Source organism: Parathielavia appendiculata (genome assembly GCF_033297405.1).
Source record: "Parathielavia appendiculata strain CBS 731.68 unplaced genomic scaffold N657scaffold_17, whole genome shotgun sequence".
Taxonomy (NCBI): Eukaryota; Fungi; Ascomycota; class Sordariomycetes; order Sordariales; family Chaetomiaceae; genus Parathielavia; species Parathielavia appendiculata.
This window is the reverse complement of record NW_026944236.1, coordinates 82,448-100,329: the sequence shown is the minus strand read 5'-3', so window position 1 is coordinate 100,329 and position 17,882 is coordinate 82,448. Positions and strand designations below refer to the sequence as shown.

General features: G+C 55.3%; 9 protein-coding genes and 1 non-coding gene across 10 annotated transcripts; 4 read left to right on the top strand and 6 right to left on the bottom strand.

Annotated features, from left to right (window-relative positions):
- Positions 1 to 184: 184 nt before the first annotated feature.
- On the bottom strand, positions 185 to 729 carry N657DRAFT_159033 (uncharacterized protein). The gene has a single exon (XM_062786010.1). The coding sequence runs from the start codon at positions 621 to 623 to the stop codon at positions 330 to 332; it is 294 nt and encodes a 97-aa protein (XP_062644115.1). The 5' UTR covers positions 624 to 729; the 3' UTR covers positions 185 to 329.
- N657DRAFT_159113 (uncharacterized protein) lies at positions 730 to 2,849 on the bottom strand. The gene is made up of 4 exons (XM_062786011.1): positions 2,671 to 2,849; positions 1,222 to 2,606; positions 993 to 1,164; positions 730 to 936 (listed from the first exon to the last, which is right to left on the bottom strand). The coding sequence occupies exons 1-4, from the start codon at positions 2,717 to 2,719 to the stop codon at positions 836 to 838; spliced, it is 1,707 nt and encodes a 568-aa protein (XP_062644114.1). The 5' UTR covers positions 2,720 to 2,849; the 3' UTR covers positions 730 to 835.
- Positions 2,850 to 4,815: 1,966 nt separating this feature from the next.
- Positions 4,816 to 6,769, top strand: N657DRAFT_649112 (acid protease). The gene is made up of 3 exons (XM_062793658.1): positions 4,816 to 6,053; positions 6,106 to 6,253; positions 6,323 to 6,769. Exons 1-3 carry the CDS (start codon positions 5,151 to 5,153, stop codon positions 6,634 to 6,636), a joined length of 1,365 nt encoding a protein of 454 aa, XP_062644113.1. The 5' UTR covers positions 4,816 to 5,150; the 3' UTR covers positions 6,637 to 6,769.
- N657DRAFT_158985 (uncharacterized protein) lies at positions 6,723 to 7,224 on the top strand. The gene has a single exon (XM_062786009.1). It carries the CDS (start codon positions 6,809 to 6,811, stop codon positions 7,118 to 7,120), a length of 312 nt encoding a protein of 103 aa, XP_062644112.1. The 5' UTR covers positions 6,723 to 6,808; the 3' UTR covers positions 7,121 to 7,224.
- Positions 7,225 to 7,694: 470 nt separating this feature from the next.
- Positions 7,695 to 9,251, bottom strand: N657DRAFT_580039 (bifunctional 6-phosphofructo-2-kinase/fructose-2,6-bisphosphate 2-phosphatase; the record flags this gene model as incomplete). The annotated part of the gene is made up of 4 exons (XM_062789433.1): positions 7,695 to 8,216; positions 8,324 to 8,437; positions 8,496 to 9,085; positions 9,146 to 9,251. The coding sequence occupies 4 exons, from the start codon at positions 9,249 to 9,251 to the stop codon at positions 7,695 to 7,697; spliced, it is 1,332 nt and encodes a 443-aa protein (XP_062644111.1).
- A 654-nt stretch (positions 9,252 to 9,905) lies between these two features.
- On the bottom strand, positions 9,906 to 10,516 carry N657DRAFT_158907 (uncharacterized protein). Its single transcript, XM_062786008.1, has one exon. The coding sequence runs from the start codon at positions 10,357 to 10,359 to the stop codon at positions 10,000 to 10,002; it is 360 nt and encodes a 119-aa protein (XP_062644110.1). The 5' UTR covers positions 10,360 to 10,516; the 3' UTR covers positions 9,906 to 9,999.
- A 218-nt stretch (positions 10,517 to 10,734) lies between these two features.
- Positions 10,735 to 11,397, bottom strand: N657DRAFT_579904 (uncharacterized protein; the record flags this gene model as incomplete). The annotated part of the gene is made up of 2 exons (XM_062789425.1): positions 10,735 to 11,070; positions 11,212 to 11,397. The coding sequence occupies 2 exons, from the start codon at positions 11,395 to 11,397 to the stop codon at positions 10,735 to 10,737; spliced, it is 522 nt and encodes a 173-aa protein (XP_062644109.1).
- Positions 11,398 to 13,007: 1,610 nt separating this feature from the next.
- Positions 13,008 to 15,287, top strand: N657DRAFT_649108 (DEAD-domain-containing protein). The gene is made up of 4 exons (XM_062793657.1): positions 13,008 to 13,763; positions 13,837 to 13,935; positions 13,995 to 14,884; positions 14,949 to 15,287. The coding sequence occupies exons 1-4, from the start codon at positions 13,103 to 13,105 to the stop codon at positions 15,075 to 15,077; spliced, it is 1,779 nt and encodes a 592-aa protein (XP_062644108.1). The 5' UTR covers positions 13,008 to 13,102; the 3' UTR covers positions 15,078 to 15,287.
- Positions 15,288 to 15,698: 411 nt separating this feature from the next.
- On the bottom strand, positions 15,699 to 16,357 carry N657DRAFT_636586 (uncharacterized protein; the record flags this gene model as incomplete). Its single annotated transcript, XM_062791440.1, has 2 exons — positions 15,699 to 15,988; positions 16,147 to 16,357. The coding sequence occupies 2 exons, from the start codon at positions 16,355 to 16,357 to the stop codon at positions 15,699 to 15,701; spliced, it is 501 nt and encodes a 166-aa protein (XP_062644107.1).
- Positions 16,358 to 17,195: 838 nt separating this feature from the next.
- N657DRAFT_t135 lies at positions 17,196 to 17,294 on the top strand. The gene has a single exon. It is a non-coding gene; the product is annotated as a tRNA-Ser (tRNA).
- Positions 17,295 to 17,882: the final 588 nt, after the last annotated feature.

The following is a 17,882-nucleotide window of genomic DNA, read 5'->3' as shown; positions in this document are numbered from 1 at the left end:
TGCAGTCAAACCCGCATTCTGATCGCTTCCGGCCAATGAACGAAAGCCTGGGCCAGATTCAGGTGGTTGTCATGATCCTGTAGAACAGTTTCAGAACCTCATGTCATACCGGGCACAGAATGGCCAGTCATCAATTGCAGTGAATGTCCAATAATGCGCAGCCGCAAAGAGACCATGACCGCAGAGGCGAGGGCGAAAGCATCCTTGAAGAGGCCATAAGAGGCTATGTGAGCGGCGCAGAGATCAATGGTGATGTAAGAGTCGTTTGGCAGATTCAGCAGGGCTCGAAATTCCTTGAAATGGTTGGTTGAGGCACGCCGTCAAGTGCATCAAAAAAGCGAGACATGGCCCACCTTGTAGTCGTCAATACCCCCAGAGGCGAGGCAAGCGCATTTGCATCGTAGTTCGATCAAGCGGCCAATACCAGCCCTGCTCAAGTTGTGCCGTGTGACATGGCGCTGGGCAATCCGGATCCAAGTCGACGCATCCATGGGTCGACGACGATGCAGTGATGTTTGATAGAGTCCGAGGTAGATGCCGCAAATCCACCGATATAAGCCGCAGATGAAAAAAAAAAAAGAAAAAAGAAAAAGAAAACAGCGCGCGGGTACCGGTACAATCATGTAAAAGTCCGAAGACGCTGGAGGTTGCAATAGGCCGGACGAATCTCAAGATATGCCATGCCCTGGTATCATGTAAGGTGTCGTCATGCAGAGTCAAGGCGGAACGTCAAGTCCAGCAATCGAGAATGACGACGGCAGGGTCAAGACGCATCAGACGCATCAACGAGTCGAGCGGGCGCATCAACAACAGCGAGCCTGGGGCAATGGCGACTTCACGAAGTCCCGGGCGGCGGGGCACCACCTTGACCTTGAGCCTGTTGAGCAGCAAGCTGGGATTGCCACCAAAGTGCAATGTAATTTTCGTAGCCGCCGTCTATCATCACGAGTTAGCGTTGGGATGAGCGGGGTTGGCGACCAGGGCATGCTCACATATGGCATACGGATCAGCCTGTCCGCCTGCGCCGGCCGCAGCTGGAGCTGCACCACCGGATGGTATGTTCGTAGGGCCGCTGCTTGTGTTAGAAGGCTGACCATAGCTGGGGTTGTCATAGTCACGGGGCGGGCCACGGCCACGTCCACCGCCGCCGGCAGACTTCTGCCTCTGCAAACTTATCAGTCACACCCATGCCAAACAGGTCCGACCAGCTGATAGACATACCGCAGCGTCAACTTTGTCCTCTATGGCGCGCTTGGCCATCTCGATCGAATCCCGCGTGCCCACAAGGCCAATCTCGCGCTCAACCTCACCAGGGCCTGACGATTGCGACACATTGATCTTGCATCCGGTCATATTCTGCATCTCGCGGATTGTTTCGCCGCCTTTGCCGATGATCATGCCGACAGCATCCGAAGGAACGTAGATGGAATCGTTGACCTTGTCTTGGCCGCCGCCGCCATGGCCGCCGCCACCGTAGTTGTCGTTCCGAGCCCCGCGCGCATTAGCTGGGTTGTTCCCATTCCTGCTGTCGCTATCCACAATCTCGAGAATCAGTTCCTTGGCATGCCGGGCTGCAGCAGGAGTGCCGATAAGGTTGACAGGGCGAAGGCCGTTGACGCTCTTATTCTCGCTCACAATGTTGATGTGACAACCGCTCCGTTCCTGAAGGTCACGGATCGTCTCCCCACCACGGCCGATGATCAAGCCCACGGTTCTATCGGGGACCATGATCTGCAAACTGTCCTCGCCTTCCTTGGGAACGGGGGGAGGGGCGGGACCGCGGCCACCATCGCGGCCACGGTCGCCGCCACCCGGGGGACCGCCGCGCATGCCGCTGTCATGGATGATGTGGTTGATCATCTCTTTCGCCTGCTCGCGCTGTAACCGGGGACCGGTGATCCTGCAGAGCCGCATTTGGTCGCTCTGACCAGTCGGGGGAATGAACTGAATCCGGCAGCGGCTCTCACTCTCAACCCGCCGCAAGTTCTCGCCTTGACGGCCGATGATGAGTCCAACCAAGCTCGCCTCGACCTCAATCGTCTCAGAATTGTCGTCCTTGCCACGCAACGGAGACCGATCCCGGCCACCACTCTGAGCACCGCGAGGGGAGAAGCCCTGGCGACCGCGGGCAGGAGAGTAGGAGCGGTCGCGTCCGTAACCACGATCCTGCGTGCCATGCTCAGCACGCCTCTCGTCCCGATAGGGGTTGACGCTGTCGCGGAATGAATCCCGTCCTCTCGGGCTCTTGGATCGGGCGCGCGGGTAGTGCCTCGAATCGGACTGGCGGGGATCAGGGTAAGGTGCAGTCTGCCGGTCATATGGAGCCACGCCCTTCTCCGCGGCGAAGGCCTTTGCCTTGGCGATGGCGTCGGCGAGTTGAACTGTGCCCGAGTTGACGGGGCGGATCGCGCTGAGATCGATGCTGCCGCTCGCCGCCGGCTGCGGGTAAGGGTAGGCGGGAGCCGGCTGGTACGGAGCCGGTTGTGGCGGATACGGGTTTTGTCCCGGGGGTGCATAGCCTGCGGGCATGGGCATGCCGGGGGTTGTCGCGGGGACGCCAGGGTGGGCCTGAGTAGGCGTCGAAGTCGCCGGTCGCTGGGATGCATCTGACCAAATTGAAAGTTAGTTCGCGGCTCGTCAGGGAATCAGGCCAAACCGTTTAGTCCTCACCACCAAGCATCTTCAAAATTGAATTGATGTCGGGCGCTGGGTTCGCCATTTCTGAGTTGCACTTGCAGATCGCAACCTGAACTTTGGCGAAGCGGTCTGTGTTGAGAGTTGCAGGGCTGCGAAATCGAATCGCTCAAGGGCACACGATATAGTGGGCGCAAGAACAAAATAAGGTAAGCAGCAACGCAAGACTGGTATCCTTATCACCGTCAGTACAAATCCCTTGACAACACGACCATGTCACTCGCATGTCCATCTGGCGTCAGTCACGGACAAAATGCCCGCGCTGTGAGGGGCCGGGTCTAGGACCTACCAATCGTGACGATAAAGAACGCAGAGAACGTCACAAAGAACAGTCGCCGCACTATTCCTGGGGGTGAATCGCAATCGCAATGTGCAGGAGCGACAACCAAAGTGAAGATGCTGCCAGCGACACCAAGTACGCGAAAACTTTGTAGTGGCTTGGAGTCGGTTGCCAGCCTTGCAATTTGCATGCAGTTCCGAGTCTAAAACACACGAATCGAGAAATTGGTGCAAGGTGACAGGATGGTCAGGCGGTGTGTGAAAGGCCCGAGCACACATTCTGGTCACGTGACTGAATTGACCGGTTGAGAGTCCGTGCTTTCTGGCACGTGACATATTGCAGTTCGTCATGCACGCAACTTGCCGTAGATGTCCCCATCCACGCTCGTCCCATTGTGTGCTCTGGTTGAAGCGGAGAGGAACAGCATCGTCCTTGACGCATTCTTTGGAGTCGAGAAGCCTGACCAGATGAGAAGAAAGTTGAGCTCGCATTACTGGGATTGGGATGCAGGCTAATAGCCTGGGAAAGCTGTTGTTTAGTGGTCTCGCTTCTCGTGCAACGCTTGTTCCGCCCTCCTGTTGCTCAAGATGAAGAGGACGGCTACTGCCATCCAAGATTCTGATATTGAAGGCGCTGGAATGGAGCATAGGTCTTGATTACCTGGAACCAGCTAGTGCCCCGACATGAAGGAGGCTCATCGCAGTCGGGGACAAATGGTACTACGTAGGTCTTGCGTACTTACATGAGTGACACTTCCACAGAAGTGCAGGATCTGACAAATATCGGGTCTTCAAGTCACACGCCTGATCTCTACGAACAAACAACTCTAGTGTCTTTGACTGCTGGCTTGGCAGCAGGTACATCAGACGCTAGCTTGAGGAAGGAAGTACAAGACTTCCCGAATCGCCAACGGCAGGATGAGAAGCGGAAGACTCAATGGCTCTTATTAGCGCCGAAGGCTGATGGTGTCTTGGAGGGATCCATTCTGTTTGAATTTAAGCAAGTAGGATGCTTGAATTGAGCTCTTGGAGTTGAAGCATAGCAAATTAAGACGCAGCAGGGCGTCTAAGACCACACCTGGATCCAATCTGAGACAACCTGCCAGATTTGTTTTGCTGCAGGGAGCCTAAGGCGACACTTGTTGTGATACCAGGTGTCACTTGTAACCAAGCAGTAGTTTAACCGATTTCTGCATCAGTGTCTTCCCATTGCCGTGTGACTGCTGAATCGAGGGGGATCAGGAGTTTTACCGACCTTTTACTTCGGGTCTTGAGTTGGGATCTGAAGTGTTTCGGCCTACCCCCTGACCGTCAAATTGAGCTGACTCAATCGGCAGGGGGGAGAACGATTGCAAGAAAAGGGGCACCACATAAGTTATATAAGTTTTGGTTTGAGGTCACCTAGACTACCTTCAAACACCGCTCCAACGATCATGGGTTTTTCAGACAGAAAATTTCATATCAGAGGATGAATTCGGCTCTCTTCCATTTACTACTGGCAACCGACTTTTGGTGGAAGCGGTTGACGGATGTCCGATTCTTTATTTATTAGCCCCTCGTTCCAGCCAAAGTCGGAGCCCTAGCAACAAACATGGCAAGCTCAGGGTGCACAACGGGAGGTTAGTCAAGAGACCTGCGAGTGGAGAAAATCTGACGAAATATTCAACTTCATCAACCTATCGGTGCTCTGTTTCAGAAACTGCCCTCCGCTGTGAGCATTTGATCGTGTGACTCAGAAATCTGCTGCAAACTGCTTTGTACTTTCCCTTTGCGACACAACGGACGTATGCTAGCGGGCTGTTGCCTGTTCCAGTGAAAGTCGGGTACTTCGGTTCTCAAGAAAACATCAGGTCAAGAAGGACCTTCCTTCCTTCCCCTCGGCACTTCAAATGACGGTTGTACTTAACTTGAACTTGGTAGCACCCTCGCACATCGTTTTGCCCCACGCACTTTCACTTGATCCTGTACTTTACAAATTCCCTTGAAATCTTCGGAGTCCACTCTCCAGGTAGACTTTCTGCTCTCCGTTCTCCCGCAACTCAGGACTCCTGCCACTTGTTTTCGCCTCAGTCTCTCCGTAATCACTCATTCCAAGTGTCAGCGACATTGCTGGCCACATTCCGCGATCCCACAACAATCCTACCCTTCCGAGATCGTGCAGTTGAGGTCAGTTCAAGATGGTCAACACTGCATCAGTTCTCTGCTTTGCCGTCGCCGCAGCCTCTGCGGTGACCGCGGCAATCACCCAACGCCATGCTGAAGCGCTGAAAGAAGCGCCGCCCGGCATCACCTACAGAATTCCCAAAACCACCAATTCATGGTCCTCGAGGAAGGTTACCAAGGCAAGCCAGCATGTCCAGCAGTTGCACCCGGTGCAGTCAGGCCACGGTAGAAAAACCAACCCCAGGTCTGCCGCGGCCGTTCTCGGTGCCCACCAGCGCCTCGTTGGAGGCTTCGGCTATGAAAACATCTCGTCGACGTCTGCATATGGCACCCAGTATGCCATCGAGGCTCGTTTCAATCAGCACCCCATGGCTCTCATAATCGACACCGGAAGCTCGGATACCTGGGCCGTCCAGAAGGACTTCCACTGCATCGACTACTCGGGCGAGCGCCTCCCCCGGGAGACGTGTGGCTTTGGCGGAACGTACCCTGAGCAGTTCCAATATGGTCTGACGGATCCGGAGACGCACATGTTCATTCAGTATGGTGACGGTGAGATTGTGACTGGTCCCATGGGCTTCATGGACGTCTCCATCGGCAACGTCACGGTCAAGAAGCAGCAAGTCTGCCTGGCGAGCACCACGTACTGGTACGGCAACAACTACACCAGCGGCCTTTTGGGCCTTGCGTTCCCTTCTCTCACCAATGCCTACCTCGGCGGCAGCACGGATCACGACCTCGGCAACCAAATCCAGTACTCGCCTCTTTTCACTAGCATGGTGAACCAGGGCCTTGTCGATCCCGTCTTCAGCATTGCCATTGATCGCAATGCATCCACCGGCATGCTCGCCTTTGGCGGAATCGCTCCAGTCAGCGGTGTGGACATGAGCAGGAGTGCCACCTTGGACATGATCATTGTGAGTTGTTGTGGCTGTTGGGCACCGAACCAGCTAACTGACGACGTGACAGACCGACATCATCGCCCTCCCTGAAACGGCTTCGCAGTACTCCTTCTACACTGTGATTCCCGACGGCTGGTACTTTGACCAGACGACGAATACCAAGAAAATCCCGTACATTGTTGACAGCGGAACGACGCTCAACTATCTTCCATCGTGTAAGTGCATTCGCCCTTGGGGTCTCCCGGCCATCGGGCCGCAAAGCTGACCATGTTCTTCCTGCGCAGACCTGGCGGATGCCATCAACGCAGCCTTCGACCCGCCCGCCGTTTACATGTGGATGTACGGCGGGTATTTCACGTCGTGCGACGCCACGGTCCCGCAGGTGGCTTTGCTGATGGATGGCGTCAAGTTCAACATCAGCCCTGTCGACTTGCTCTACCGGGCGTTGGTAGATCCGATGACTGGGCTCTGTATGACTGCCATTACGGATGGAGGATCCGGTCCCTACATTCTGGGCGATGCGTTTATGCAGAACGCCTTGGTTGTCTTTGACGTTGGCCAGGCCAAGATGCAGTTCATTCCTCGGCAGCACTACTGAGCGTGTATTGGGCTGCTTCGCCGCACTGCCATCGGATCTCGCTGTGTTTCATGCTTTTAAGGACAACATTTGCGGTGAAGGCGGCGGGTTCAGAGAAATATCTGTATGATCTGTCGATCTGGATCGATGCTAGAGGGGGATAACTGTGTGTTAGCTTGAAATCTGGACTGAAATGGCATCTTCTTCGTGGTCTTACTTTCTGGTCTTAGCTGGTGCAAATGGCCCGATCTGCTTGACTCGAAAGATGTCTCTTAGAGCGTACCCGATCTCGCTCAGCCGGACATTCGTGTCTGTTATTGGCGTTCAGCTTGTTTGGCCATGTTATGGCTTGGAACTGAAATGGGCATGGCTCAGGCCCCGTCGCCCCCAACCCGCAGTTGAAGTGTATGTGGCATGCAAGCCTTGCCGTCGATGCTCTGAAACCTCTCTGAGTGTCTGTTTCCCTCAGACAACTCACGAAAGAAACTTAGCTATATTTGGATAGAGGTAGAGAGCAGCCAGTCCTTTTTTGGGGGCCCGAGGTAGGGGAAGCTCGAATCCTGAAGCATGCTGCCCATCCATAAAAAGGCCTGCCATTTCAGCCATAACACTGTGATATGTGGGATGCTTCCTGGAGAACCCTGTTGATTTCGTACAGGAATCTCGGTGCTGCAACCCGAAGAGCCGCTTCTTTTCCCCTTTTGCCATTGCTTTTAATAACCCATTTCCGTCCACTTGTTTATCTTAATTATTTGAGAGCGCGAAGGGTCCCAGGCCCCAATGCCAGACCAACAAGCGCCGGGCGCCTTAACCGTAAAAACGCCAGACACTTGGAATAAGTAGTTGCCCGCCTCGGAAACTGCTGTCGTGCCCATGCCCGTCTTCCTTTTGGAAAGGTACGGTAAGGTAATGTAATGTATGCAGTGCGCTGGATTCGCTGATCCTCAACCGATCCGCTGGATGTACGCAAAAGAACGACCCCAACCCGACGTCTAAATAAGGTAGTGCTAAAACAAGAATCCAATTCCCGATAACCCGTACTGAAAGGCCAAACCCTTCGTGTTTTGAAACGGGCTCGCTCAAATGCCGCCCTCTGGGGCGGGGTCCTCGTGCTTAGCGGTGCTGCCCTTGCCGCGCCAGGTGCTGACGGCCTTGATATTGGCGCGGTAGGTCTGCATTTCGGTGCCGTAGGCGCGGGGCGTCAGCTTGATGAGGGTGTGCAGCGGCACGGGCACCCAGGGGCTTTCCTCTTGGGTCTTTTGCATAAAGTAGGCGTAGATGCAGCGGATGACGGCCTGGTGCGAGATGATGAGAATGTCCTCACTGCGCTCGAGTTCCATGATGATGGGCTCGAGGCGGATGACGACGTCACGGTAGCTCTCGCCGCCGCGGTACCGGTAGTTGTACTTGTCCTCGTCGCGCGCCTGAAAATCTTCGGGGTACTGGTCCGCGATCTCTTGGTAGGTCATGCCGTCACATACGCCGGCGTCGAGCTCGTCGAGGGCTTTCCATTGGAGTTGGTTGTAGTGCTTCGGCAGGTGGCGGGCTGTCGCGATGGTTCGTTTTAGGGTCGAGGTCCAGACCGTTAATGGTCGGTCGCTCTGTTCCCGGCGTTAGTTGAGCCGATGCAGGCGAACGCCACATTGCGTGTTAAGTCAAGTCCCGCCTTGGCGCACGGGAACGACGACTTTGGCGGGCGGCCACTTACACCAACGGATTCCCGAACGAGTTCGGGGAGCTTGAGTGCATACTCTTCCCCGCGATGCGAGAGCGGTGCATCGCCGCCAATGCGCCCTTCCAGGTTGAGCATAGACTCTCCGTGCTGGAGAAGAATTAGCTGTTGGACGGAAATTTTGGAATGCCAGTGGCATTGTACTTACCCGAGACAGCCAGACGGAACGCGGGCGGATGTGCAAGTTCATGAGGAAATAGACGACGCGGCTCTGCAGGTAGTCCTGGATGCGGTTGATGAAGACCTTTTTGCCGACGTTCATGATCTTGAGGTACGTCAAGTGATCCTCGTCGCCATCGTCGTTGATCGACTTGTACACCTTCTCGTAATTGCGGATGCGCTCGCGGAAGTCTAAGGCGGCTTTTTCCGGGTCCTGGCCGACGTAGTCGGGGGAGGTGGTCTTAACGTCGCGGATGTTGGCCATGATGAGGTTCTCGTCGTCGCACCTGGACTCGACAAAGAGCACCTCAATCCCCTTGCTGGCGACCCGCTCGAGCACCCATCTCCTGCGTTCTTTTGTGCTGTTGGTTGCATCGAGGATGCCCACGACGCCGCCGCTCTTGAACCACTTGAGCATGTCTGACACGGCGGCCTCGGCGGCGGCGCGGCGCTTGCGCTCGCCCTCGGCATTGTTAGTGTCGAAGAAGTCGGCCGAGGGATGGGGCGCGTTCTCGCGGCGGTAGTTGCCCACGTTGAAGGTCGCTGCCGGGATGGAGAGCCACTTGAGGTACCGCTGGGCTGAGCATGACGAAGTTCTGGTCAGTACACGGCGGAGCGCAAACTGCAAAGTCTCCTCACCTCTCTGAGCAATGTAACTCTTGCCCCGGGCGGGCAGTCCCACCATGACGACGCAGATGCGCGTGTCCTCGGGCATGATGCCGACGCCGTTAATCTTTGGAGCCATCTCTGCTAAGCAATTGCCGTTGCAGCAACGATCTGGAGGCCGAAGAGGACAAGCTGGGTGAGCGAGACATGTAGCAGCTTGATTGGATCTTGAAGGGTGTGCAAATGTTGTTAGAGCTGACTAGGCGGGCGAGTCCGGGCGGCTGATCGCGTGAGCTATTCGTGGGGACGATGACGGGGCGCTGGTCCTGAAGGTGTGGAGGTCGCTCTTTCCCGGCTGCGACGTCACCCTGCACCTTGCCGTGCTCGGTGTGTAAGGCACAGTTAACGGAGGGGGAAAGTGAGATTCAAGCAGGAAATCGTCAATTGACGGCTAATAAGGCGAGCGGATGGTCGTGCTGCAGCAGAAGACGAATTGTACTCCGGACAGTACAGTATCATCCACGGACATCGCATCGGGATTCTCAGGGCAGAAGGAAGCTCCCAAGGCTCGCGGGCCAAGAGGTCAACAGGGCTCATCCCCGCCGCACCAAGATGTGGTGGGTCCCATCTCCTTCCAGGCCAACAGTTCCAGGCCCGAAACTCTCACGCCTGACACACCCATGCGGACCCGAGCCTGAACCCAAACAGTGGGGTGCCGGAGATGCAATGCCGGCGTGATGCGATGGTTTTTTTTCGCTTTTCACTTTCCAGTCAGGGCAACTCAGACCGCCACCTCATCCTCGGGCAAAAGCCAGCCGACGACAGCCTTTTCCTCACTTTTACTTACCTGGTATTTATCCGCTACACTGACGGTTCGTGTTCAATCATCAGATTTTCCCCACTGATATTCCTAGTTGAAATGAAGTTGGAGACCTGCACGAACTTGCCTTCCACCTCGCCAGCGCTGAGTGTGCGCATTGCCGGCTGAAATCGGAAAGCACCTGAATGTTAATGTTAGCCGCGGAAGCGTGCAACGAATCAAGAGTCTCGACAGTCGTTCCGAACTCCATTTCTCCGTCAGGCGTCAACCTCGACAAATGCCAAGCCGGTCGAGCGAGCCTTGAGCTCATGTGACCAACAGAGGCTCTGGTGGTATTTCTTTGTTTTGGAAGAGTGGGAGTGGGGGTGGAATTGTCAACCGTCGGGACGCCCCGTCCGGCAGCCAAGCAGCAAAGGATGGATCTCATTTCGTTCCACTGCCCCAGCTTTGCAGCACAAGACTCCAGTATGATGAGAACCTATAGGGAGAGAAAGGGGGATACCGAAACCCAGTTCAGTCCGTACCATCAACCTCTGAACGTCGACCTGAACACCCAAGCCATACTCTAAACCGAGGGCACTTGAGCCACTCGGGACCTCATGAGCCACTGATGATTTCAAGAGCAGTTCATTGGGGGCAGCTGGGAGAAAAGAGTCATCGAATGCTATTGTTGACGTATCCCCAATCGTCTCGGCCCTCGTGCCCTCATATATCCGTCGACACGCACTTCGTCCACGTCAATGGCCAACCAACCAAGCACCAGCAGGGTAGCCGTGCTCCAAGTGCAGCGCCCTCTGCCCTCTCAGCAAATATCAAACGTGGGGAGGCCCGCTCCGGCATACGTGAAGCCGGCGTCCCACTGCGGCGCCTCGTCACCCACAATGGTGCCAGCCTGTCCGTTCTCGACACACAGCGCGTCGACCGTGTCGAGCTGGCTGCCGATGAACAGGGTCGAGGTAGTTAGCTCCTCACACACCGAGCAGAAGAAGCCCTGGCACGTCCCCAACTCAAAGACAAGGCACGAGTTGGCCGCAATGATGAACGCCCCGTCGGTGGACAGCAATTGGCTGACGATGGCCTTGCAGTCGGCTGTGGACAGGCTTGGGTTCTGCCCCGGTGCAAACACGTCAGTCAGTCTCTCTCTCCATGGAGGAGCGCAGTAGAGGTGGGTTGCTGGGGTTTTCGTTCAAGCAGGAAACGCCCTTACCGACTTGGTGCACTCAAAGAAGTTGCCGGCTTCGGGTTCGGACTGCCTGGGCAGGTTCTTAGGGGTTTGAACGCTCCCGCTGCGCTGTTCCAGCCCCGACACTTTGACGAGCGAGGCCTTGGATTGCTGCAGCGTTGGCGTGCTGATCTTAACCCTCAAGGCCCGCTTGGTTGGACGCTCTGCGCGTCGGTGGAGTCCGGCCGACTCAAGAGCCGTGGCGGTGCCGAGGAGGAAGGTGAGAAGGGTAACGAGCTTCATCGTCGTCGTCGTGTTTGATGAAGAGGGATGCTGATTTTTGTACTTTGGCCTGTTCAGTCGTTGCTACAGCTACTGTTGGAAACCTGGCGGAGCAGACAATCACTGTCCTTTTATGTAATTTCCTCCGCTTCCACCTTCCCTCCTGGGTCATCACCAGATGCCGTGCTAGCACGGCCCGTAGATTGCCATAAGCCGAGGCACTTCGACTTGCCTCATCCTTCTCCAAGTGGAAGTAACGCCGGATCGCACGCTGGAAGGGAGGACTTCGGAGTCACCAAGGAATGGATGACGGCTGGCCCTGGACATTCTCCTCGGGCAGGGCTGGTATGCAGCTTCATGCTGCCTTGCCATCCGACCCTCTGCCAATGAAGCGCAGCCCGTGACGCCCACGATACTACATGGCTCGGGTTGAGCCGTGTCCGTGCCTCAGAGGACCAAATACCGCCGAAGTTTGGAGAAGGGGCTTGTCATGCTGGAGCTCCCGACCCAAGAATTGGAGGGCGAGGAGGCATCGAGAGAACCTCCCTCATGACGATCTGCCACCAACCGTAAGAGCGCCGGGCTGTGTTTCATGGTGAACCTCTTGACAAGGAGTATCTTTTGGCGGAACCGCTCACCGGAGGCCAAACCACCCTCACGTTCTTCATCCGGCAACAAGAAGCCCCGAGTAGCCGTTCAACAGTAAAAGAATCGCGAAAGCCATGATAGAACCATGAAGTGAAGTCAACCTGATATCATGCTATTTTTAGCTATTGGCATATGAGCAGGAATCGTAAGAGACGGATGCAGACGCAGCGTCGTCAGGTTGGATGGCTCTGGCTGCGCATCATGGCATCGCTTCCGGCTGCGGGAGGAAGCGAGCGCGGAGCCGGACCCGGCTCAGAGGGTCGGAAATGACCAGCCGAATAGTCCGGGGATGAGGGCTGCCTACGCGGCGGGAGGTGCATCGATACCACATCAGGCAAGGCAGCTTCTCAAAGAAGTTGAGCTGACCACTTGCGGGAACGTCGGGGACGGCAGGAAATTGATTGGCACCACAACAAACCCGGACCGTGGGTTCAAGGACCCCCAAGAGGAACGCGCCTCTGCGACATGATGGCGAAGATTGACTCCGGTAAGCCTAGGGCATGTGGTTGGGAATGTAACATCGAGAGGGCGGGAATGGTAATCAGCGAAGGACTCGCGGGATTCGGGTCAGGACACGAGCAGCGGAACCCGCCAAGCCTTATTAGGCTTGCAGTCCTCATTCCCTTCAACGGGCTCAGATTCGGCAGTTGATGGACGCGTCGCCACAGTAGGGTAGTGATTTGAAGTGCCTAGCTCTAAGTGTCCGTTTCAGAGAGCTCGGGGCGGTTCGAGAACATTGCTTTCCAGGGCAGTTGAAGACCTGGGCCCGTCCCTTCGCGTCGTTGAAAGATGTTGGCGGCAGTTGACTGCAGTCGAGGTTGTTGCTGGCCGTTTCGGCTCCAGTCGGGTCGCCGCGGCCCGGGCCGGAAAACGGAGAGGACAGCCCCACCGGAAAACGGAATAACATTTTGCCGGAACTACACACCTTTTGCCCGCCAAGACCAACAGGCCATCTCAGTCCCGCCTCCACCCTAGTTCCAACCGCCGCCTTATCAGCCGCCCGATAAGCAAGCAAGCTCGAAAAAAAATCCGCTGGCGCATTCGCATTCCGACACAGCAACCGACACAATCATCCACGATGGCCGCCGATCTCAGCAAGAAGAGGAAATTCAAGGATGGCAAGGGTTCAAAATCTGAGTCCCTTGCCGCGGCCCCTTCGAACGCTAAAAAGCTAAAGAGAGACCCAACCCCGGAAGTGAGCGACGCTGAAAGCGACAGTAGCAGCGATAGCGGCCAAGAGATCGACGACAAGGAGTCCGAAGCTGAAGATGACCGCTCGGAGGAGCACGGCTCGGAGGACAAAGATTTTGAGGACGAGGAGGCGCAACAAGACAAAGACAGTCCCAAGACACAGGACGGGTTGGCGGAATTGGAAGATCTCCCAACGGACAACGGCTCACTTCTCGCTCCGCCCTTGTCGACCGGCGCCCAGTCATTCTCCGAGCTCAATCTTTCCGAAAAAACCATGAAGGCGATTGAGGAAATGGGTTTCACCAAGATGACCGAGATTCAACGGCGAGGCATCCCCCCCCTTCTCGCAGGCAAGGACGTGCTGGGGGCAGCCAAGACAGGTTCGGGAAAGACGCTTGCCTTCCTCATCCCGGCTATCGAGATGCTCAGTTCGTTGCGGTTCAAGCCGCGGAACGGCACCGGCGCTATCGTTGTCACACCCACGCGCGAGCTAGCTCTGCAGATCTTTGGCGTTGCGAGAGAGCTGATGAAAAACCACTCACAAACCTGTACGTACAATTTGTGCCTGCCTTTCACGCTTGTGACGCACCGCCTTGGAATTGGCACTGACTGACTGGCTAGACGGGGTGGTTATCGGAGGAGCAAACCGAAGAGCTGAGGCCGAGAAGCTGGGAAAGGGAGTCAACCTTCTCATTGCCACGCCCGGCCGCCTGCTTGATCGTGAGTTTGGTCAGCCCCTCCCACGTTTGCTTGACCAAGACTTACAGGACGTGCCGCAGATCTCCAGAACACCCCTTTCGTCTTCAAGAATCTCAAGTCCCTGATCATTGACGAGGCTGACCGGATATTGGAGATCGGGTTCGAAGACGAGATGCGCCAGATCGTCAAGATCCTGCCCAAGGACGAGCGTCAAACCATGCTGTTTTCCGCCACCCAGACGACAAAGGTCGAGGATCTCGCCAGGATCTCGCTCCGTCCCGGGCCGCTCTACATCAACGTTGACGAAGAGAAACAGTTCAGCACGGTCGAAGGCCTAGACCAGGGATACGTGGTCGTCGACGCCGATAAGCGCTTCCTCCTGCTCTTCTCGTTCCTGAAGAAGATGGCCAAGAAGAAGATCATTGTCTTCTTCTCTTCCTGCAACTCGGTCAAGTACTACAGTGAGCTTCTCCAGTATATTGATCTGCAGGTGCTCGACCTCCATGGCAAGCAGAAGCAGCAAAAGAGAACCAACACGTTTTTCGAGTTCTGCAACGCCAAGCAGGGCACGCTGATATGCACCGACGTGGCTGCCCGTGGCCTCGATATCCCAGCAGTGGACTGGATCGTCCAGTTCGACCCGCCAGATGACCCCCGAGATTACATCCACCGGGTCGGCCGGACGGCAAGAGGCAACAACTCCAAGGGCCGCTCCCTGCTGTTCTTGCAGCCGAGCGAGCTTGGCTTCCTGGCCCATCTCAAGGCCGCCAAGGTGCCGGTGGTCGAGTACGACTTCCCCAAGAACAAGATCCTCAACGTGCAGTCCCAGCTCGAAAAGCTCATTGGGAGCAACTACTACTTGAACCAGAGCGCCAAGGACGGGTACCGTTCTTACATCCATGCCTACGCCTCCCACAGCCTCCGGAGTGTCTTTGATATCCACAAGCTTGACCTGGTCAAGGTGGCCAAGGTAAGAAAGAATGCTGCAAAACTACAGGCGCTTGCCACGGAACGCAGACTAACCACGGTCACAGAGCTTCGGATTCTCTACGCCACCCAGGGTCGACATCACCCTGGCGGCCGGGATGAGCAGGGACAAGAAGTCCCAGGGCAGAAGGGCGTACGGGAGTCAACCAAGGCAGGGGGGACATCACCGCAAGTGATTTGCGCGTGTAATTGACAGGTTAGGAGTACGACTTGCCGCCGGTTCCCTATTGCACAACGTTTTGTTATGGAGTTCCGGCGTCGAAAGAAAGGGAAGGAATTGCATACTCTGTGGTGAACGGCTGCATTACTGAGCTGAGTAGATAGATATCTCTTTGCTAGTCAGACCGTCTAGGTATTCCACTGCATTTCATGAGACTTATTGCCATGCTTGTACCACTGGCTCTCGTCAGAAGTTTAGCCCGAATCTTACTCGCCTGTCTTCTTCTGCACCAGTTCTTAAGTTTCCGGGCCAGTCCACCCCGCGTGAGCAGTGAGTGGGCGACATCAAATGACATTTAATTATTATTATTCCTACACCGCTGTGCCCTAGGGCGTGCATGACATTTAATTAGTTGGTTGCTAGATACCACTTCGAGCTAAAAGCATACTTGAGATCATGAATCAAACCTTCGATCCCATTACTCTTCTTGCATGTTTCCAGCCTGGGTTTGTGTGAAATCTCGGCCAAAGTATGGTGACGGTACTTCCGTCCTGCATGCCAGGGAAAGATGAGATTGACCTAGCGATGAAAGACAGGAAGGAGGATCACCATGGGTCCCGTCAGCGCGACATACTGCTCAGTCGAGACCGTTTTGTGCCTCCCTGTATTGAAGCCCATGTCTATGAAGAATATCGAGTCCGAAATCCTGGAAGAGAACGAAGTAGGTGAGGGTTTCAAGGAAGATAGCCCCGGTAACCCGCTTGAGAGCTTCCAAGGTCGTCTCGGCCTCCTGGGCCAGTTTGAGGAGGTAGCGGTATAGGGCGCCTCCGCCGTTTATCATTGTATACGCCTTGTGATGGATGTAGAGAAAGGCGCTTTTGCAGGTGCCTGCTCGATTGTTGACCACTCTGAGACGCATCGGGCGGACTTCGTCGGTTCATCGTGCCAGTTGCCGTCAACTGCTTTCCGCATGACCGCACTCACGGCACGCCAGTGGTTGTTCAAGTCAGCGGGCAGAGACATCAGGTCGGGTTGCTCGAGAACTGGTGTCTCCTCCAGCGATGGGGTGGTAGATTTGCCCTTACGGTGGCTGTGATACGGACGATGGTGCGCGAGGCGCGTGCCATGGTCTGTCAAGAAACGAGCTTCCCGAGAGCTTCCAGATTGCGCAAATCTTGTTGTCAGACTTTGCCGAGCTCGTTGACCTTGGCTGTCTCGGTGACTACTCCCCAGCAGGGGTTGATTCCGGACGCCGGAGGCATAGAAGTAGACGCCGCCAACCGGGCGCTTAACCATTTTGGAGCGTTGGAGGGACAGAGGCTTGCCAGCCACCACGGTGTTTGTGAGGAAGCTCCCATCGCGAAGGCCGGTCAGGATCAGTTTGACGACTTCGCGATTCTCCTTCTGCTGCAGCCGCACGCGGAAATGAAATTTATTGTTTCGACTTTGAAGAGAAGGTAAGGCGCGTCATACTGCGGAGCGTTTGGGCTGGTATCCATGGCGGCGTGAGCGATCAGATAGTGGTTTAGGGATTCGATCTGGTGTTTATCGCACCCCGCGAACTGAGGACAACTAAATGGCTTGCATGGAGCCTTTATTCCATATCCGCTACTCTCAGGTCTATTTTCATTGGGCTTAGTAGGACCTTGTATCAGAGGCTGGAAGATCCCGTCCGTATACGGCAAGCCGATGCACGCGCATCAGGGCTTAGCTCCCCAAATGTGTGCGATCATTGCGATGCCGGTTGTGGGATTGTCCATCAGCGCATTCGCTCAGATGCCAAACTCTGGTCACTGCATCATGGCGCCGCACATCGGAATCCCGGACGAAAGTTGCTTTTGGCTGACACTGGCTCGGGATGACGGCCACCTTGACCAACCACTTGCCCGATGTTTGACGCCAAGGACTGGAAAGCCATGATGGTGCAAATGGCAGAAATGAGGGCATCAGTCAGGAGCGGATATTGCGGCGTCAGGCTGAACTCCATGTGTTAAGTCGACGATAAGCTATCGATGATTTCTTGACCGGACAGAGCTCATCGGTCGAGCTCGAAGGTTCCAACGATGAGGTGGGACATAGATCGGTGCAGATATTTTTGCTATATAGGGCATAGCTGTGATACACGTAAATATCAGTCACTTTGGCGGAGTGGTTAACGCGCTGCCCTGCTAATCAACAGTTAGCTTTCTAGGCAGTTCCTTCGGGAGCGTAGGTTCGAATCCTACAGGTGACGATAGCTTTTGCCCATAATCTATGGGCAATATTATGTAACTGTGGCTCCGTCGAGGGGTCCCAAGCTCCCCAAGTTATGGGCTGGCCATCTTGGGTAAATCTGGACCAAAGTCAATTTTTTATTGCTTCACTTGTTGCTGGGGCAGCAAGCCTACACTGGATTACTACTGTACGCAGCTCAATCAATAGCCAGGAAATTCTTGACTTCAGCCACAGCCACCTTTGCAGCATCAACCGTGTTGTCGGTCTGGTTCTTGTCCCTGTTTAAGCTGAGCATAACTCTCCCAAAATATGTCCCAGCCAGCGTCATGAACCTCGGCTTGAAAGTCAAGGTCATCATCGGAGCACCGTCGGGGCTCGTAACTGAGGACACGATTTAGGGTTGAAGTCGATGCAGCAAAGAGTGTCCGTCACATATTACCAGTTTGCATATAAATAAGGACAGCCGGAAGTCGGCACTGCTTAGCGGATATTACACTATATATTATTCTTCCTACACCGCTGTGCCCTAGGGCGTGCCGGACCTTCAACAACTTACTATACAGGAAAACCGCGCCCTCGTGGGCCGGGTGAAAAACCCATATCGACA